The sequence below is a fragment of the Eleginops maclovinus genome, chromosome 3 (assembly GCF_036324505.1).
Source record: "Eleginops maclovinus isolate JMC-PN-2008 ecotype Puerto Natales chromosome 3, JC_Emac_rtc_rv5, whole genome shotgun sequence".
Lineage (NCBI taxonomy): Eukaryota > Metazoa > Chordata > Actinopteri > Perciformes > Eleginopidae > Eleginops > Eleginops maclovinus.
Genome location: NC_086351.1, coordinates 9,321,377 through 9,343,555, shown reverse-complemented (window position 1 = coordinate 9,343,555; position 22,179 = coordinate 9,321,377). Strand labels below are relative to the sequence as shown.

Sequence of the window (22,179 nt, the reverse complement as noted above, 5' to 3'; positions counted from 1 at the left end):
TTAGCCTAAAGTTAACACTGATTCCCATTAGGTGTTACTTTTTGCGCATATTATTTCAAGACCTGCTAAATTATCAGCGGCTCTCACACATTAAGTGCTGTGTTCATTCTGCATTATTCAAAGGAGAGAAAGGGAGACACAGCTACTCATTAGTTAGACCCCCTACATTAGCTAACAAATGAGCTTTTTAACTGTAGCTAACAAGAGCTAGTTTGTTAGCTGCAGCAACATTATCTGGTGAGTTAATCAAGACACAGTCACATAAAACATAGTTATATAAATTAGGACCGAATGGCTAGCAATGTTGACTACAGTTGTGCCCACCTATTGCTTTAATCAAAATACCAGTGCCAACATTGTCAGTTGGATTAATGTCAACTTGGAGAACACAAATGTAGGGGCCACTAGTAAAGCAGCAAATAAATACTATTTGATGATTTAGTTGATTAAAATGTTGGACATAATAAAAAAACACAGAGGGATACACAGATATGTCAATTTCGGTTCTGACTTCCAGGCAACTACAATATGGCCTCATTAGACTGAAGTAGCAGTGTCCCCACAACTGGACAAAATCTTTGTATCCTATGGTTTGGAGTGGCACTTTGTTTACGGTGTGTCTCGGTGTCAGATGGGTTGACGCCTGCGCTTGAACTGCGATTCTCCGTCCTCGGAGGAGTTCAGCAGGAGTGACACAGTACTTCACTTCACATCCACTTCACATGCCTGGTAATGGAACCATGCGTGGATCCAAGTTGGCATCAGCGTGCCCACTGCTGACTTCCGATATGTCGGTCTTTCAGTCAAGGTTTTAATGCAAAGGTAAAGCTCCCTTTCGGGGATTTATCCTAGATCTGTCCTCTATCAGTGAAAGGAAATCTTTGTTGATTGTTGTAGCTACTGTAGAAACACATTTTTACCAATGACAACAGTGCAAGCTCCCGCATGGAAGTGTTATGGAAGCTTATAGAGCTAACTTTTCCCTCCACTATCTTATTGCATTCAGACACCGAGATATCATTGTTTTCTCTTTTTTCTTTTTCTTTAATGAATCAATCATTTTAATCCATTACTGTAATACACATTACTCGAAAATGGCCTGTAGGCCTACTGCATTATGAATACTACATTTTTTGGTACGCTTTTTAAAAATGTTGTTGTACAATAACCTTTTGAATGTGCCACATTTGAAAACATACAATTGCTTTCATGCTAGCATACTTATTGTATCTTAGCTGACATACAGTAGCATACGCCATTATGACATACGTAGTCATAAACTAGACATATTATCCCAATGTGATCAATGCAGCTGACATATCTGCTGTTTTATTTTTTTATTTGAAACTCTATTTTAAGCCAGGGAGAATTCTGCATCTTGATCATCATTTTACTTTGAAAATATATAAAGCTCATCCCAGTGTTTGATAACTGCATTATTGTTAATCAGGAAGCTGCAGGAAAAAAAACGTTCCCTACTTAACCAGCTTTAACGCCAGATCTTTCCTGCTTTTTCTTGTCTTGTGTTGTCAGTTTTCTTTCTTTTCTTCTTTTTTTTTTCAAAACTGTCCTCTGTTTTGCCCGGTGACCTGAGCTTTACTTCCAGGTCAGTGCCTTCTGCGGGTCCTCGGCGCTCCCAACAAAGTATCCCTTACAGGAGAGGGAAGAGCTGGCGATCAAGCAAGCCCCTCTGGAGACTCTTCAAAACACAGTTACCATGGACACAAACTTGACCGGGTGAGGATTGTGTGTGTGCGTGTGCATGTGTGAGCGAGTGTGTGTGAGGGGAGTGGTTGGGCAGGTGCAGTTTACAAGTAAAACTTTAAAAGCCTGAAAAAGTACGCTAAAGTCGGGTGCATATTTCTGGATGTTTAAGTCCTTACTTGTTTGTTTAAATTGAAACGCTTGACACTATAATGCTACCATTGACTTCTCCGGTGCATACCGCCTGCAGCCGTGCGTGATTGACTGCCAGCAATCTGATCCAGTGAAAGACATTGACAACCAATAGGAAGCGTAGTGCGGCTTGTTTCCATGGGAGGCCCCGGGAGGCGATGCCAAGCCGCTAGAAAGCAGCACAGTGAGCGGGGAGAAGCGCAGGCAGCAACCGGCGCTCTGAAAATCCTGCAGCCGCTCCGTGGCACTCTGCGAACGAATGATAGCGAGTTCGCTTGGTAAGTGGATGTCAGTTATTTGTCACTTCTTCTGCTTCAGAAGTTTATTCTATCAGGGAAAACATTTTGGCGCACCGTGCAGTTCAGCTTGCTCCTCGTTTACGCACGAGATTTGCAGATTGTCAACTTAACTTTACAGCATCGCCGGAGGTGTTGCCGGTAATTTCCGTCTTCAAACAGTAGCAAAAGGGTTCCTGAAAAGGAGTGTGCCTTGATGAATAAAAAATCCATTCGTGTTAAAGTTTCTGCTTTCTGTCCATGTTGCTTTTTGAAGGGTAACCGGACAGGAGACTGGGAGATTGCAGATCACTCGTCAATTCAAGCCACAGCGGTGCAAAATGGATAGATTTCGCGATCAGCAAGTGCCTTACTGTAACTCCAAAGTGAGTTAGTTGACCAAAAAAGAACACACAACGGATGCAGATCTTTCTCATCAACTTTAATACATTTGTTTGTTGTCTGTTTTCTTTCATTTATTTCCCTTTTTGTTTTGATGTCATCTTTCTTCCTTCCTGCTGCATCCAAAACCCACTTCTCCCTTAAGGGACTATTTGTTTCATCCTATAATCAAAGATAAACATCTAAACAAGGTGCCCACTATTTAACTCAGAATACCATGTTACAACTTGATAGTTATATCTGATGGATGAAGCTCAGGTCCCTTTACATGGCTTTAGAAATGTAACGCATCATTGAGGCTCTTTCACTCGCACATTTGCAGCAGCCAACAACACAATCAACGCTCCAATGAGGAAAAGAATAAATTGATTTGTGTCTTTTGTCTTTTTTTTGCAGAAGCTGAAAGAAAAGACAACAAGCTGCGAGAGGCCAGCAAATGACAGAAAGAGAAAATTCATTAAGACCGACCTAGCTCTGGACACTGAAGGTAGGAAGAGGGAGAAGTTAATTTCACGGCTCCTAAACATTTAGCAAAATTCAATTGGTTTGTGGCCACCTGCGCTGCTAACTACAGAATCTCAATTACAACACAGCGGCCTGTGATGATTCTCACAAGCCACTGTCAGTGGTCAGAGACACAAATTGACTTGTTATTAGCGGCACACGTGCCCACTGAGCTCCACTGGTTCTGACGGCATATCAGCCCGCTGTAATGAAGTCAGTTGTTTCTGATGCTCCTCCAGGGCTTTGTGTTTTCTTTTTTTACAACAGCCTTTAAGTCTTGTTCTCTGCTTTGGTTCCACCTCCAGAGCTCTTCCAGGACCTCAGTCAGCTGCAGGAGACTTGGCTGGCAGAAGGTGAGTGTTTTTAAATCTCGAGCAGAGAGAAGAGGAAAGATGGGGGAAAAAATGGATAGGTTGTGAGGGGGGAAAAAGCTGCCTGGAGTTACAAGCCTTGCCTCGCAGTCCAATTAAAAGCCTGTGTGGAAGAGGCACCTTGTGTGTCATGCATACATTAGAGACTGTGAGCGAGGGGTCTTGAGGGAGACAGAGGAGGCTCTACCCAGAGAGTGTCATCACAAATTACCAGGAGAAGGCTCTACGACGCTCACTGTCTCTTCTGCTTTTGGCAGGAGCTAACGCGCTGCACGCCAGCCGCCGCCACCACCTCCACCTCCACCAGAGCTCTGCTGTAGCCTACCAGCTCTCTCTATCTCTCTCTCTCTCTCTTACACACACTCTCTCGTCTGCTCTCTCTCCCCGTTCTCTCTCTCTCTGCTTCCCCTCAGCACACCTCTCTATCTTCTCCAGCTGTACCATCACCTTGTCTTCTTCAGTTTTATTTCTTGGCGGCAAAAAAAAAAGATTGGATCTATCATTTTTCTTTTAATCGCAGACTTTAAAAACATGAGTTTTGAAAACGACGATTGATCCAAAAACATATATTTATCCGTTTATTTGCTTTTTTATTATTTATTTTTCTCTAATGGCAAGACTTGCTCATTGTGGTCTAACTGAGACGTGATGCTTCAGGATTTAAGTGCGAGTGTCCTCTTTCCAGCGTGTCTGCAGCACCGAAGTTTTGGTTAGTAGTGAATATTGTTCATTTTATATTAACTTTGAAGTCTTTTGATGTGCATGTGCATGTTACACTTGGTTTCTTTGCCTGACTTTGGTTTTCCTCAACAAGATGCAATGCACTTTTTAATATTGCATGTCATTGGAAAGTCTGTATCTCAGTAAAGTGTGAGTTGGATATTTCAGAGTTTTAAAGTGAAGAGTAAAACATTTTCAGAGTTATTGGAGGAAGTCGCAGTAAAAACTGGAGTTCACACAGTTTAAAGTTGTACAGTAAGAACACATAGTTTATTGGAAAGCGTGATGTTAGTCTTGTATATGAATATTTAAAGTAAATGATCAGATTCTTTTTCTTACAACAAGTAAAGGATTGATGAAAAATCATACTCAACAACATGGGTCAACAGTAACACTAGACTGCATCTTCTATTTACCAAACTGTACTGGTTTATAAAGCAGTGTTACAAGAATTTAAAAAACTTAATTCTTAAATATTAAATTATAAGATAAACTTAATTATTTAAAAATGTGTTATGTTTAAGTGAAATATGCACTTTAAAAATATATATATTTTATTTTTTTTAATTAATGTTGGATTCACTCTACTTTATTTTAATTTGGATGATTACAAATTATGAGAACAAATCAACATCTCCCGTAAAAAAAAGGGCGTAAATTATAACTTTTTTTATCATGCTATGTTATTTGTGCAGATTAAGTCAATTCAAGTTTGTGTTATTCCTCATAGCATTGTTCCATTTAAATGCCGCTCTCTAAAATGTCAGTATCTACTGTATTTCAACACATTAGTAAGTGCTCAGGTTTTAAAGCCATAACTCCAGCCGTAAAATCGAACTCTAAAGTGCACAGTATAATTGAATCAACTTCAATCTTAAAAAAATAAAATCAGAATTGAGTTGTAATACATCCCCTGGAAAAGAGTCATTTTAGCTTGCACCCTTCACACAGGTGAATAACTCTCAATCATTTATAGGCTCCATCTATTCCTCAACACTTTAAGAAAGCTTGCAGTGAAACCCAAAGCTTTTAAAAAATGAAAAGTATGCTTTGAAACAGATATTAGAATAGTTGAGCCGAATCTGAGTAGCAGTTAGATTATGAGGCGACGCTCGCACACCGCAGGGCGTTGAAAAAGAATAAGACACGATTTTAATATTTCAGTATCCAAAGTGAGAAAAGAGACGGCGGCGGCTGATAAGAGGTATTACTGTTAAAGATTACAGTTCTCCCTGTCATGGATCAATGTGATGTATGTTTCAAGATTGTATATTTAATAAATGACTTCCTGTCCATTTAGTTGAAAAGGAATACCTTCCCGTTTCTAAGATTTATTAGTTCAGGTAATTGGAATAAGAGGAGGAATTATGAGAGACAGACTGAATTTCCGACTCAAAGACCGAGAGTTTGAGGGTATTCGTCAGCTGACAGGCGTATGTTTGACCCCCACAAACCATTTCTGCCCTGTACCTCCGCTCAGGTTTTTTTTAGAATAATTGAAGTACCTTTATTGCTAGAAATTCGAATTCTTTAGAGATTTCTCTGCTTTTTAAATTGTGTTAATGCATTGATTTCTCTGGTGCTGACAGCACATGTTGTCTTTAAAATCACGGCAAAATTGTTTAAAACTCAACCTCACACATCCTCGCAGGGTTTATAAATGCCTCATAGGTTCTCTGGCTAAGGCCTCATGTTTACAACTTCTCCATTTTTATCCTTACTCCTTTTTTTTACCTTCTGTCCTCCTCCCTCAGTTTTCTGTTTTTTTTGTTTTGTGAATGGCGGCAGATTTCCAGCTCTGTCGTTCTCCCCATGAGTTTTTTTGCAGAGATCAGCTGGCTCATTCACAGACTGAGCCTGGTGACTCATCCATCCTGTACTTCCTTTTTGGACACAAAAACACTGCTGCCTTCTTTTTTTCTTTTTTTCTCATCCCCCCTCTCTTTGTCCTTTTCTAAGTTAGGTTTGGTAAAGTTTCTGCTATTTGTTTGTGTTGTTATCCCAAGCCGAGAGCTGTTTCTGAGTTCCAACATATGCTTCAATCTTGTGTTGGTTTTGGCTGATTTTGGATGTTGTGGTTTTGACTATTGATGCAAAAAATATGAAAAGAGTCAAAGTGTTGAGGTTTCAAGAAGGTTTTAGTATGGTTTAAGATCTTATCTGATTTAGATTTTTATTCTATTACATCTTTTTAAAATTTCATGGCCCTTTAACAAAGCATCGTCATAGACTAATACAGCAAAGTTGGTTTCTAGCTCAAAAGGAAATCAGCCGGGTAAAAATGCAAAGTGTATATAAAGAAAACACAATAGATTGTTGAGTCTTGCTTTCAAGGGAGCAGCATTTAGAGTCGAATTATAACAAGAAGTCTTAGTTCGCTGCAATCCTAACCTGCTTTACATTGTTTATCAAATTGTGGAGTAATTTCTCCTCTTGATCTGTTGATTGTTGACTCTTTTCAATTCACACCTAACAAGAAAGAAATAATCCCTGATCATATCAAAAGTGACAAAATGGAAAATCAGTGATTATTTTTTTATCATCTCTAGACATGTCGAGACATGTTACTGGTCCTGTGATAATGAGGATCCATCTCATTGTGCGTATAAATAGACGTGCTAATGACACATTTAAATCTACTTTTGCCAGAGAGAGACAAACTTGAGGGACATGGAGAACTGTCAGAGAGTGCAAATATGTGTGATATAAATATGTACATGCCTAATTGGAGCCGTAGTGGAGCGGACTTCATTATTTTAGCATTAGCCTGAGTGCAGGGGCGTCTGAAGCAAAGGTGAAGCATAGGAAGGTTTGGAACAGACCTAACTCGGTAGGTACAGGTGGATTCACCAGTAGGGAAGAAGCCAATTAGATACAGTTAACAATGGGTGTTTGGCTGCTGGCAAGCAGTGAGAGCCGAGGCCGTGGAGCAGTCAATGGACAAGGCGACCTTAGGAAGTGGAATTAGGAAGTAGATGGTTGCCTAAAGCAAAATATTAAATCCCTAGCAGGCTGGTGCTTGGTTAAAAATATGGTTTATTGTAATTTTCATCACATTTCAAGGTCATTGTGAACATTGATGTGGACATAACTGTAATTATGGTGCATTTACCGGTAATGCTGACAATATTTGATTTAATGCTTTTGAAGCCAGGTTGAAGAGGTTCGTAAAGAGCTTAGAAAGATGGGAATTTGAAGAATAGGCCAATTTTCCTTTTTTTTCAATTTGTCTTAGAAAATCAAATTTAAAGAGATGATTTCTTAAAAGATAAATATAAACAATTGTAATTTTCCTATCAAAAAACCTTCTAGGATTTTGCTCGTTAACCAAATGCTGTTAAAACCATATAACACTTTCTTTTTTTAAACACAACATGGCAGCCAGGAAAAACAAAGTGCTCTTTGCCCTGTTTGCTGTAAAACATATATTTTTCCGCTGTGTCTTTACCCGACAGCAGAGTCAAACCATGCTGGGATAAGTCAACCTAATATCCCAGGAGACTGTTTGCCAGAGGAGGGTATTGGGCTGTAGGGAACTGTGATCAATGCTGCGTTGTCCATCAACATCAGAAACAATCATTCCCTTTCTTCTTCTCTGCTTCTGTCTTTAGCTCAAGTTCCCGACAATGACGAGCAGTTCGTTCCAGACTTCCAGACTGAAAACTGTGAGTAAGAGACCACTTTGCTTTTCTCTGTTTATGTGCATGCTTTTGTTTATCTGTGTGAACATCTGTGGTGTTTTTTTGTCTTGTCTGGACTGGTGTGTTTGTACTTGGGGAGAGTGCTTACGGTGGTGTGTGTTTTTCCCTGTCTCTCGGTACCCTCACCTTTGCTCACACTAGAGCTCTCTGAGAAGCTGCAGAGTCTTGTGGGTCTTCAGGTGAGGGGTGGGACGGGGAGGGTATCTCTCTCTCTCCCTCTTTTTTTCTTTCTCTCTCTCTGTCTATATTTGTCTCTCCCTTCCCTCTGCTGTCCTTGTACCTCTCACCACCACTGAGATATTATTGCACTGTGATTTATTTGCATAAACATCAGAATTTTGGTGCAGATTTTTCAGGGGGTTGAAGTGATATTTTTAACTTCAGGTAGGCCAAAAAGCTATCAAGACGACTGTTTTGAATTTTTTTAGAATCAAATATTTCTCCTCCCTGACCTTTTCTAGAAGTTAAGTTTTTGCTCAAACCATCCAGTGTGGTTAGATTTTCTAAATCCAGCAGTTTAATAATAGTTAATACTACATTTACCCTTTTTAGCAGAATGGCTTGTTCCTAGTTTACAGAATGAAAGCAAACACACTTTTTTCTCTCATTCCTCAATATTTTCTCCTTCAAGATAAAAACAAATCTATGGCCTGACCTGAGCTGATTTTACACTCTCAGTAATAAGCATGAGGTATTTAGTCGTACTTCACCTGGTTTTTGCACGGTGGTTGCACACAGTGACTGGTGATTTGGCACGCTCCACTTCTGGAGGAAGTAGTGCCAAGGTGGGGACAGAAATGGAGTGAGAGGAGCTCAGTGGGATCCCGAGCGAGCACATGTCTTTCAGATGAGCCAAACTGCCCATGAAACTGAGGAAAGACACAAAACAAGTCTTCCCTATGTCCTGAACGCCCTTTAACCTGAAAACAAAGATTGACAAAATGCAGAAGATATTAGTAATGGCAACTACTTTAACAGTAAATTGTATTGCATTTCATAAAACATTTTGGATAATATTAAGCTCAAATGGGTCTGGCATGTAGAGCTCAGACCTTTTAACCCCTTGTTAGCCAGTGCCCAGCCTGAGATCCTCAAGCAGGTTCCTGCTGGTTAACTACGTTAGATTAAATGTTTTCTCTTTCATATGAAAACTTGCTTTTTATGGTACTAACTTTTTTATGTCCTACCTGAATTTTGACCATCTTAAATGAGACAATCCTAGATTTAAGTAATCCATAGTTAGAAGAAGGAGGTCCATGAAATATTTTACCCTCTCTAATCCTTACCATTCATCTGGCTTGCATCTGTATTGTTCAAGCCAGAACATACCACAATAGTAAGCTAAAAACCTGTCCCTCTGGTGTGAATTAGCTTATCCTAAAATCCAAGGTGGACGAGCGGTGCGGTGTACAGTAGAGAACCAGAGGTCACAGAGACTGTCCTGTTGTCCTTCAGAGGTAGCCAGGGTGGGTGGCCACGGTGGCAGGAGACTGCTGACCATCTGAATTGTCCTGTTGGCAAACCTGCAGCAGACTGGAGAGGCACTAACAGATGGCGGGAGGGTGAGGGCACCGTGGTTGGGCGCTGGCATCCCAGCCGGCAGCTCTCCCATATGGGTTTCGCCGAGAGATGGAGGGGCGTACGGTGAGATGGAGAACAGAGATGAAGATTCAAAGAGATATGGCTGGAAGTTATAGGAGTGAGGAGAGAAGGACAGCCAGTAGGGGAGTAGATGTAGTAAATCTCATTACTGCGACAAAGCTGGGAAAAGCCAGGAAAAGACCTGAACCAAGACATCGATTATACTCACAAGTATTGCTGTGTATCAAAAGACTGACATACGTCATTACTCTGTGCCGTAGTGTTTGAATGTTTTTTTAAAAGATTTTCAGGACAACATTGAAACATTTGTTATAACATCAGTCTTATCCTTTAAAATGATTCAGAAGCCCCTTACTCACTTAAGTTTCGTTTTATTAGCCTAATTGGCTGCTAGCTAGTTTGCTATCACTGTAAGCTAATAAAATACTGTAGCAAAAATATATATTTTCCCTCAAGTAAAATATTCTTACACAAGTTAAAAACATGTTCATTGTATTTTTTATATTGTAATAGTCCTTAAAAGATCCCTAATTCTTTTTCCTTATCCATTTAAAAATATGTTAATACCTAAATGGATTTTTACAATTGTATTTGTATGTTTTAATTGACAGCGAAAGTAAAGCAACAATACATCTTGTTGTTAGAATGTGAATCAAAGGCGATGGAGAAACGTTGAGTCTTGTAGTTTTGAAGATTGTATCAGAAAGGCAGGTTTGAATAGTTTTTAGCTGCGTTGTTTTGTGTTTTCTTGGCCTCAGATTTATCACCGCTGCAGAAGCTATGGCAGTTTCTCTCAATGTCGACTTCGCACTCTCCATCCATGCAGCACAGAAGCAGCGTGTGAGCGGCCTGGAAGCAAAAGTGTCCTCAGGCTGAAGGAAAATTTTCTTTGTCTCAAACTCCAACACAGATGCTTACCATTAGCATAACTTAGCAGGGAACGAAGGAGTAGTGGAGGTGTAAAATGAGGCCACACGGCAGATCTGAGCCTCCATCATTTAACAGGAAAGGCGAGCACCTACAGTAGGTGAAAATGGGATGGAAGGCTTTTCGCTGTTGCCAAAAGACCTGTATTTTTTTATGAATGGACGGGAGAAATATCTGCCAAATGTAGGCTCTGATTCTGCCAAAACACTCCATTTGTACCTGAGAAGACACAACATTTGAGGCCAAGAGTTCTCTCATGATGCACGGAAAGGATTGCCAGAAAAGTGGCAGCTAATATTAAATAATAAGGAACACAACCCTGAATTGTCCTTACATGGATGACAAACAAATGGGTTTTAAGGTGAACAAATGGTTTATTTTATTTAAAGAAATATTTTGGTTGGATATGTTGAAGAAATAAATGAAGAAAGTAGCAGAATATTTGAGTTAATGGCATTGGAAAAAAAGAACAAATATTTGCATTTAAAATAGACCCATTAATTGTTCTAACTGCTCCTTATTTTAAACACCCTACCATCTTGGTTAATCAATATGTAGATAATGAGAGCAATCAACCGGTGATGGGCATGACATTCTGGACTAAAAAGGAAGTCTCTGTTTTAGTCCGAGGCAATACCCTCACTATTGATTTGTGTACCTTGACACCCCGCTGAAAAAATCTATTGTGACATTTCCATTTCTACTGCAGCACACGTGAAGCTATTGTTAAAAGGTGATGTGACGCATATAACTAAACAAACCATTTCTATAGACCTATGTAAATTGAAAAAAGGGATGTTGATTTTGTGTTAAATGTAGAAACAAAATGAAATCTGGCATGAGGTGAGCTGCAAACCCGGAAGTCAGGGGAGTTGTTCTGTTCTGAAGAAGGAATAAATAAGTTTATTGCAGCAGGTAATTAAAGTGACACCGATTGTGATCTCAACAATTTAAAAGTCATGTATTGTTTGACTCCGTAAGCCCTTAACGAGGCTCTACCATGCCAGCGTCGTCAAAGGTCTCCCCTCAGGAAGTGTCTCTTTGACCTCCGATCGATGACCCGGAAAGGTCAGGCCCCCAGCGAGGGCTGCGAACAACCCCTGAGCTTTGTCATGCCGGGCCCGTGTGGCCCGTCCTCCAGGGGCTCCGCTGTGCATCAGATGGGGTGTTGGCAGATCGACCCCTGCTCGTATGGCAGCTGTCAGTCAGCCGTGAGAAAACCCCAAAAACGTCCTCCTCACTCAGCTCCTTCTAGCCTGAGAGACCGTCCGGACTGTGAGATTATTTAAAACAAAAATATCCCCAAACCACAGATATGAGTCTTTTGGGTCGTCAAATGTCTAAATGTTTCTACTTAAGTTGAACCAGGAGTTGATGGATATCCTTTCTCCATTCGTAATTTTGGTTCCCTTTGTTTTTAAACTCAGGAAAAGTGCTGTCTCTCAGCCTGAAATGCAAGTCAAAAATCATTTCCTTCAACGGGGAGATGCTGTGGGACGGCCTCACCGCAGCTTTGTGTGCAGTCGCGGTGAGACGGTGATTGGCGAGGCAACCCGAGCCTGACTTCATTCTGACTGACTGGGTTTTTCTTAAGAAGCGCAGCCAATTGGATTAGCGTTGATCATGACTTGAGATGATGGCATGTTAATCAGGACTGATCAGGCACTTAACAGCCTCTCAGATGCACCAGGCAAGCTCACAGTGGGGCCATAGGTAGAGAGCGCACTCCCCCCCTCTCCCCCTCCCCCCCTTAGATCAATGAGCACTGTTGTCGTCTGAAACGTATTGACAGGCAGCTGAAAGCAGATAAAGCATTTAAAGGAGCACGCCACACAGATTTATGATTGTCATATATCACTCCCTATCAAGAAAAGGCCCAACAAATGAGATTTGAAGTGAGTTGTTTGTGTAAGTGATGTCAAAGAGATATCTGTAGTTGGACGGATGGTTAGAAAAGTATTTATATTAACTTATCGCTGATGTCCTGACACTCTTTTTTTACAAGTACACTTATGACACATCATGGCTGATTTCCAATATGGTAAAAGCTGCTGTAGAGGTTTTAGACAGTCACATCATCTACATTAAGGCTGTGACTTTAATTTCTGTATGAAGTTGATAGTGTTTTTTTTTATGATTTTAAGGATGTGACGTAAATAGGGATAGAGGTGGTGGCTCAACCTGACATAAACAGCTGCTAAAAACGATTAAATTGATTGAGTTAAAATTCAGTTCAGTGATCGTATGAAAGCTATTTTAGGGGCTTATAGATTGTGCCTAAAAAAATAAACTGCTATAAACCTATGAATAAATACTGAGCACTAACAACAAAAAAGAAGTTTGCACCTTCATTAGAAAAAAATAATTTGCACTTAGCTTCAAAACCACATTCTCTGATACCTAACAAGTTGCTCTCTGATAGGGAGGTGGTTCATTGACATTCAGTATCTAAATTAGTTTTTCTCTATCTTCCTCCTTCCCTCTCTCTCTCTGGGTGTGTAGTGGCTTTCCACGGACTGCAGCTGAAGATCAAGAGGGAGCTGCACAGCCCGTGTTCAGAGCTGAGCGTCAACTGTAGTCAGGAACGGCCCTTCAAACTCCAGTATGGAGAGAAGTGCCCGTACAACGTCAGGTGGGCACCGCACGACACTGAAATATACTTCCTAATGACTTAAAATTTCCCTCTAAAATACAAGTCCTCTGCAAATTAAGAACACTTTCTGTTATTTGGTTCCATATCCTGCTCTTAAACAGCAATAATACCTTTATTATAAAATAGTGTAAATTAGTAAAAAACTAAATACATGTGGGATAGTTCACCAGTCATGTCCGTTTAAAAATGTTGAGAACATTTTTATTTCATACACTTTGACCAAACATCTGTGTGTTTTAAGCATGTTGAATATTTACTGTAACTGTAGTTGCTGTTGTATTCATTTTCAATTGTTCAGATATATTATACTTTTTCTTTATCCTTAAAATTACTTTTCAAACACTTGCTAATTGGATGTACCAAAATGTGCTGGCATTTTTTTTTTTAGGTAAATCCAAATAACTTACCAGTATGCCAATTGTATTCAGGTTTTTGAATTCAAAGGAACTGATTTGTAATACATGACCTTTATTCTACTTGCATTTTCATATAATGACCTTTTATGCAGAGAGAAGTGGTGAATCATACGTGTGATTCATTTGCTTCCATGCTGACAGAAATGCAAAGTCCAACTGTTGGCAGGGTTTGCTTTACATCACGATCTCCACAGCGTATGCAAAAGGGTGCTGTGATGTTCCTTAATATATCCATTGAAACATGTTCTCTCATATTCAGTACGAACATCTACGATAATAAATCAAACCAATAAAACACTCTGAGTGCTACGAGCATATTTGACTTTTCTCTCTCCTCTGGTTTTCCACAGTGCCTATGAGCAGAAGCAGCCTGCAGGAATGAAGCCCTCCAGTCCAGTGACGCCCCCCTGTAGCACCCCTGTGTCCCCACTCCATCATGCCTCACCCACTGCAGCACCGACACCCAAACCAGACAGGACCTACGCCCACATCCCCACCTCACAGCCACTCCCAGACAACGCCTACTCTATGGACCACAGGTACAGCACTGCAGCCCCGCAGCCTTCTACATTTACCTCACTTTTACTTTGTACGCTTTCAGCTCAGAAGGGATTATCGCAAGACGTAGATCCGGGTTTTAGTCACAGCAAAAGCTCTTTGGTCGAGTGAATGTTCAATGGGAGGAGCCACAAACTGCTTCAAATGTTATCTAATGGCTTAATCTGAATGAGACCTACCTCAATAGTCTGGGGGAAAAAATGGCAATGAGGTTGTACAGAAATCCTGATCTTATCTGGAGAGGTTTTTCTTGGTCTTGTCAAAGAACATTAAAAACTTGCCTGACTGCTGATGCTATGTTCTCTGCCGTGCTGTTCCTGAATACTTTTCTCAAATTGTTTCATCTCTAATCTTATTTGAGCATGGAAGTTCATTTTTTACAATTTGTAATCATCAAAATGATCCAATCCTCTATTTTGAATTATGAGTATTTTTTAAGCAAAAAGCATTTCAGTAGTGGATATTCTTGGCTTAACATTTTGGATTTTAAGACAAAACTGTAGCAATTTAAGGCCTTTTTAGAAGCACTTTCTGTTATTTTATTGAGCAAAAGATTCATAAGTTAACCCAGTAAATGAGTTGCAGCGCCGCTATCTCTCATAGTCTCCATACTTTAATGAAAGCTATATAGTTGGCCTTTGAGCTGACATTATTTTGTAACATATTATGTTATTTTATGTTATATTACTTAAGTCAGATAACTTAAATTAGTGTCATGTAATATATGTATTATGTTCTTCTTACTTGCCCCTTTTTTCTCATCACTCTTCTCTGTACACAGAGTAGAAGTTAATAACATTAAGTTCATGGCTGATTATATATGACTGAGAATGTATCTGATAATGACTCTGTGTTCCTCCTCAGATTTCGACGTCAGCTCTCAGAGCCATGCCACTCGTTCCCCTCCCCGCCGACGATGGCTCGGGACAGCCGGCCTATCTACCACAGGCAGATGTCAGAGCCTAACATCCCCTTCCCTCCTCAAGGCTTCAAGCAGGAGTACCCCGACCCCCTGTTCGAACATCCGGCCATGATGGGGGCGCCGCTACCCCACGCTTACCCCGCCACCATGATGATCAAACAGGAGCCGCGGGACTTCACCTACGACTCAGGTGAGACATTACTTTTGTTTAAGTGCTGTTATTCTGGAGCTACTCTGTGAAACAGTCGTGAACAGATAGCATCATTTTTTTCTGCCGGAGCGTAATCATTTCAGGAATGGGAGAAGACATGGGAGGAGGGGGTGACGTTTATTGAGTTTGCCCATTATTAGGGCAGGGGATCTGGTTGGGCCGGGTGTCTGTGCCGGTCGCCATTTCCTGTGGTGCTCTAATAGAAAAGAGGAAGGGGTGGGTGGGCGGGATGGGGGCTGTGTCTGGTCACAATCCAAAATCCGCCCTCCCACGCTTGTCCGCTCCCTTTAGTTTGAGAGTAAAGGCCTCCGCGGAGCCTGAGGCTACATCAGGACATGAATGAACATACGCCGGACTGCTGGGTTCATTCACAAGGCGGACAGAGAGGACCCAGGAGAGGCCGGGCCGGAGGAGAGAGTGTGAGACCAGTCAGGGAGAAAAGCAGCCTCTTCCCATGATGATCACTTCTAGAAAAACACTGTGGGCTTCTCTCAGGTCTCTGTTACCTCAGACCTTTGCTTTCTGAACAGCAGTTTTGCAGTTTTTGTTACGGAGAACATTTACTTTTACCACTTTTCAGTGCATAATACTTTTGCTTTAGATGTATTTATTGTGTGTGATTACTGTGTGGCTTCTAGATACAGCAAACATCTCTAACTCTCTAGCTATCAGGTGGTAGCTTATTAGCAAGGGTATGTCTCAGGACTAGGACTGCAGCTGGCAATTATTTAGAATTACATATATGTATCAAATTGATATATCAATTATATATAGTCACATCCAAGGTGACATTTTCTTTTTCTGACCAACAATTTCAGACAATATTGTATTTGATTCATAATAACGTTAGACAAAAAATGCTCACATTTAGGAAGCTTGATCGAGCAAATGTTAAATGACATTGTTACTTGATAATTGTCGTTCGCTATTAATCAATGATCAAAATGGTTATCGATGCCTCACAACAGGTTGAGCTGTTTGTTATTTATTCAAGCGCTAATCAGGATGTGAGATGTACGATTCACTGACTGACAATTAGCGCAGCAGTAACCTCAGGTTCCATTCTTAACTTATTATCATCACAAGTTACCAGTAGTACTTATTATAAAGACCATAAGTAGAGAACGAGAAAGTATAGTTTGATTTACAGTGGACAAGTGTTTTGTCCACTACTCTCTCATGTATATCCAGGATGGAGCATCAGAGTGAATTTATTAGCCGTCACAGTGGAGCATGTTGACTGGAGCAGGCCTGTTGGAAAGGATGGGAGGGGAGCTGGTAATTTCATTAGCAGCAATTTCCTCTACAAGCCCATTACTTTGATGAAGTTCAGAGAAATGTTTACGGGCCTAGATGAAGGGCCTCAGTCTGTTTATTGAACATTCACTTTGTAACCTGTTTGGCCGTTTTCTGATCACTAGCCACGTCTGTGTTGTGGGAGGTTCTGACATTTACAGTAAATGGTCAATTTGGACAATGTGGTGAAGCAAACTGGTAAATGCAGGCTTGTGTTTATGAGAATTATTTGATTAAATATAAAGAGTCAAAGGATTTATGGTGCCAGATCTTTAAAATAAGATTAGGTTTTTGGTTTTAAAAACATTGAAAGCTTTTAGTTGTATCTTTAATACTGTTTCAATTAAAAAATACAAATAATAATGGCCTCATTGTGAAAGTCCATGATGTCGGTGGAGAAGACACATAATCATGTTAAAGAAGGGGTCAAAGCCTGGGACTAAATTGACAGGTATCGTCGAAAAGCACCTCCATTATTTGCACATATTATTTTAAAGACCCTGAAAATGTGGCTAAAATTGTAAGCTTTCTCTTTTATGATTAATAATAACAAATAAGTAAGAGAGAATCAATGTAAACAAAAAAACGTCTTTGTGGAAAATTAGAAATGTTGTTTTTATTTTAGCAGAAAATAGTCTTTAATCTGATCATTTCCCACCAAAGCACTCTTAGTATAACCTGATGGAGACAATACATTTTCTGGGCTTTTAAATCAAAACGCAATTTAGCTAACGTGCTGTAGTGAAAAGACAACCCTCAGGTCAGGAAAATAGAGTAAAGGCTTTGTGTTGATGCCACACATTATGAGAAAACTTACATCATATCAGCTTTTGTTGTGTTAGAGCACCATGTTCTCACTGGGTAGTAAATCTTCCTCTGAGTGGAGACAATGCTGCGAGCGAGTATTAGCAGGGTGATATAGTGAGCTCGCCTGTGGCTGGGAGCCATCGCTGGGGGGCATATTCTTTAATCAGAGCCAGTGGTGCATTGAGTGAACAGGCTTTGACTGCTCTCAGATAACTGAGATAGTGTTCTTAATGCTGCCTTCGGGCCCTTTAACACCCACTCTCCCTTTCTTGCCTGCCTTTCAGCAGAAGTGCCTAGCTGCCATTCTGTCTACTTACGGCAAGACGGCTATCTGGCTCACGCTAACAGGACTGAAGGTACCAGTGATGATATGAGTAAATATGGAGATTTTCTATTTGGATTCTTGCTGAGTATTATATGTAACACTCGTTTTTGTTTTCCAGGTTGTATGTTTGACAAAGTGGCAAGGCATTTCTACGATGATACCTGCGTGGTGCCTGAAAAGGTTGAAGGTGAGTCCTGCCTGATTGCACCAATTCCTTTTGAATGTTACGTTGAAACTACTCCATAGTGATGCTGAAACACCATAAACTAAGCATGTGTTTCGTGTCCTTTAGGTGACATTAAGCAAGAGTCCGGTCTGTACCGCGAGGGCCCGTCATACCAGCGCAGAGGCTCGCTGCAGCTCTGGCAGTTCCTGGTGGCTCTGCTGGACGACCCGTCAAACTCACACTTCATCGCCTGGACCGGCCGCGGCATGGAGTTCAAACTCATCGAGCCAGAGGAGGTGAGAGGCTCACAGAAATACTGTTGCTTTTATTTAAATTTATATTTTAAGAACTGTTTATATAAAACCACTTAAAAACCAGAAAACAAGCAAAAAGCTACAACATGAAAAAGCTTTTTCCTAATAGTTTGGTGGTGTGATTTAAAATAAAATTGGACAAATGTCTTTGGGAAGTGATGATGGATATTTGTTATTCCTTTTTTGTGTCATTTTAGAGACTAAAATATTAGTGATGTAAAACAATAACCGATAACATAATAGTCAGTAGACGGTGTAACACACTGTTTTGTATATGCGTCTGTTGGAAATGTGGATTTTCAGAATGTCGCAGCTACATTTCCCAGCATGTGAGCAAAAGAAAGAAACAGGTTGCATCACATCCAGGCAAAATCAAATCAAAGTCAAAGGTGTATTAAAGCGGAATGACTAATGTTTTTTTTTTTCGCTCAAGTGGTCAAGTCAGGCTTGGATTTAGGCTTTTTTATTTATTTGTCCTCAACCACATTCATCCAAATGACCCTTTAGCCAGCGCCTGCTAAATATTTCACAGGACGTATTCCTAAAAATATAACCCGTGTTGACGGTTGGGCCTTTTTAAATGGAAACAGAGGCTGGGTCTGTGTGTGCCCACATCACACACAGTGGGGCTCAGTCACTGTTGCCCACTGTTGGAGGGTGGAGGAGGATGCAGGTTTCAGGCGGGGAATGGGGGTGGCGATAGAGGGGTACCTGGCAGCGGTCCACGCAGCCCGACAGTGTCTAGCGGCACGGGCCAGCTGCAGCTAACAGGGGGCCCCATTCATGCAACCAGGTGACCAAACGCACTCCCTTTGGGACGCTGCAGACAAACGTTAGCTAGCGGCTTCTGCCCTTTCACCGGGCAGGTGTAGCATGTCAGTGAGGAAAGACACAGCAATGTTTTTTTGGGGGTGGTTTTGTACAAGTGTCCTAGAAAAACTGAAATAATTGAACAAAAGAAGACAGGGAAGAGTGTAGGTTCTGCAGAGGAGAGCAGTGTGGGGCTGTGGGTTTGGACTGCGAGGCCGGGTGGTGGGTGGTCTGGTAGACAGGTGCTGTAACATCTGCTGCCTCCTCCGCTGGGTGTGTGACAAGCTCCTAATGAACACATTCCTGGTCAGGTCTGCTCAAGCTGGACGCACTCTAATTACTGTTATTAGGAAAATATGGATTAATAAGTTTGTTCAACATTTCAGCTGCCGCACCCGTGTTGTCAGGAAATCAGGTCGACCATGCGTGTTTGTGTTGGACGCGTCTGCGTTTTGGCATCCGGCTCTCTGTTTATTTTTGCTGACTGCATTTGTGTTGTTTATCTTTGTGGTACAAAGGTGGCACGCCGGTGGGGGATACAGAAGAATCGACCGGCGATGAATTACGACAAGCTCAGTCGGTCGCTGCGCTACTACTACGAGAAGGGAATCATGCAAAAGGTAAATCACATCATAAAAGATAGAGAATATATAACGACAATTCAAAGTAAACTACAACAACAGAAAGTAAAACATCTCAGTTTTTAAATATGAAAGGTTCTCATAAACCTGATTAAGCCTGATTGATTTAGATCAAAATGAGGAGCATGTGCTAACTCCCCTCCCCAAGGTAATTTATATAAGGAGGTGGAGTATCTAAACAATGTGAGCCTCATGAAGACAAGGCAGAGAAACCTTGTTCTTATACACTTTATTATTGAGATAATATCAGTTATTATGGACATTATGAAATTTCTTGGCCCTGTTGGAGTACTATTTGTGCATTTCTTCCAATAAAATGGTTTTATACTAACATTAAATGACGCAATACGCTTGACTGACTTCAATCAAACTGCAACTTTAAATTGTCTCTTCCAAAATGTTGCCATCCACTATTAGTCCTGATTTTTTTCCCCCCAGAAAAGAGTGCAGCAACACCCTTTAAATCCTGATTTAGCAGTGTTTTCAGTACTCAAAACCTGTTAATAGTTTGTTTCCTGTGCTTTTCGGACACAAGTGATCGCACCGATGGAGTTAGACCGCAGTGTGCGGCGATGAATAACAAATTGGCCCACTGAAATTTTGTCCGTCTGTTTGTCTCTAATACATTCATGTAAAGTTTAAATTTTGTCAGCGGGATCCAAAAATGTTCACTCAACAATTAGATTTGAGAATAGGTTTTGAAAAATTCAGTTGAGCCTCTGCGTCCTTGTATTGACAATTTGGCTCACTTTAAAAACCCCTCTCATCCGTCCATCTACCTTCAGGTGGCCGGCGAGAGATACGTCTACAAGTTTGTGTGTGACCCCGAGGCCTTGTTCTCCATGGCGTTTCCCGACAATCAACGGCCGGTGCTGAAGACGGACATGGAGCGGCAGATCAACGAAGAAGACACGGTGCCGCTGTCGCACTTTGACGAAAACATGGCCTACGTACAGGAGGGGCCGTACTGCCCGCCGCACCCCTACAGCGAGGGATACGTTTATTAACGTCAGCCCCCTGTAACACACACGCCTTCGCTCTACCCTCCCCCGCCTCCTCCTTCCATACACCTGAGACTGTCATGTCCTCTAAATCACAGTTGCTCCGGGGAATAGGACTAAACACACACATGCAGCGGAGCTTCCCTTCTCTCTCACCAAACACAAACACATTGTCTTTTTTTTCTGACGTTCAAGCCGAACAGCAGGATGGAGTCTGCACTTTATGGACAGGAAGCTCGGTGTTAACCTGCCAGAGGCTAGCTATGTGGTTGGCTCTTTACCGTTGTTTATGTTTGTACATTAATGTGGGAGTCATCTTTTTTTTTATTCGTATGATTTTGAGCATGTGGCGCCCTGGTGAGACAGGACTCAACAGCCATCTCATGGTCACCCAAGGACTGAATCTTAGACTTCCTGCTGAAGAAACCCGTTTACACACGCGCAGCAAAGGGAAGGATGATCACTTCTTTTCGTCTTGTTTTGCCTCGATCAGCCATCCTGTACTTTCATACTCATTTAAAGTGAATACTGGCAACGTATTGTAACGATGCTCTTATGGTGAAGTGACATGATTGACTTGGAAAAGTAATGTGATAATAAAAGAGACATTTAGCTACACAGCGTGAGAACGGCCTCACTCGCAGTTTGATCACAACACCTCTTGTCTGTCAATGCGCTCTGCCCCTCATCCAATCAGACTGTAGATCTCATCATGTAGGTGTTATTGCTGTGATGATGTAAACCCCTGGAGCATCTCTCAATGGCTGAAAAACCTTGTGGGTTAGTAAAGTAAAGACACCTCGAATTGTGCTGATGAAAATACGGCCTGTGTTTAGGATAATCAATAAAGCGTCAGGCCGCTGTAAAATATCTCATTCACTGTAAACAGCAGATTTCCTTTGTTTGTTCTGGAACATCAAAGCAGCAGTCTTTATTTTGCCATTCAGATATTGAGTTTGTTCATTGAATAACAGATGAAGTGTATGTACAGTTAAAGTGGAAGCCATCAAACCATCGACACATTTGGGATATTATTTGCATCCCTAAATTACAAAAGATTTTATTGGCATAAACAACAAAAAAAACATAATAAAATCAAACAAAGTAAAATACGTTCCTGATTTTGTTCTCTGTTTGTTCCAAGTGAACATAAGGTGTATATTTTGCATTACCTACGAAAGGGTTGAAAACATAAGAAATATGAAGAGTTTATAATGTGATGAAAAAACACTCATGTTATAAAAATACTGTTCCATTGTGTAATCAGGTAAATGCACATTTTGTCGCTGCTTCAAGTTGTAAGTGTATTTTTTTCTAGTCTCAAGGAAGAAAAAGAAAGAAAAGAATAGCAGCAGTTATGACGTGCTGTTCTGGATTTCTCTTGTTTATTTTGATTTGATTTAATTTGTTTTTGTTCTATTTGAGCATTAAAAAAAGAATCTGGTCTGAGTTTTGTTTCTCCGTGTTCACGTGTGTGGGATGAGATTGGCAATAGGAAATATTCTGTAATAAAATAGTTCTGAAAAACACATTTATGACCACTTTTCAGATGGTTTCCGTAAATAATGACTGCACAAAATGTGTATCTGTTGTAGTTCATCTCTTGGAAGTTTTATCTATTACCCTTTTTGTGTTGTTTTCCACACTCAAACTTTATGTTT

At 40.8% G+C, this 22,179-nt stretch overlaps 1 protein-coding gene across 2 annotated transcripts; it reads left to right on the top strand.

Annotated features, from left to right (window-relative positions):
• Positions 1-1,658: 1,658 nt before the first annotated feature.
• etv1 (ETS variant transcription factor 1) lies at positions 1,659-21,967 on the top strand. 2 transcript variants are annotated; one of them, XM_063878558.1, is made up of 15 exons: positions 1,659-1,737; positions 1,955-2,174; positions 2,449-2,557; positions 2,970-3,060; positions 3,383-3,430; positions 4,134-4,157; positions 7,780-7,833; positions 12,901-13,030; positions 13,818-14,006; positions 14,890-15,137; positions 17,546-17,617; positions 17,705-17,773; positions 17,879-18,048; positions 19,395-19,496; positions 20,303-21,967. In XM_063878558.1, exons 2-15 carry the CDS (start codon positions 2,035-2,037, stop codon positions 20,522-20,524), a joined length of 1,668 nt encoding a protein of 555 aa, XP_063734628.1. In that variant the 5' UTR covers positions 1,659-1,737; positions 1,955-2,034; the 3' UTR covers positions 20,525-21,967. The 2 variants fall into 2 exon arrangements, with proteins under 2 accessions (XP_063734628.1, XP_063734629.1); XM_063878559.1 differs by lacking the exon at positions 4,134-4,157.
• The last annotated feature ends 212 nt before the right edge of the window (positions 21,968-22,179 follow it).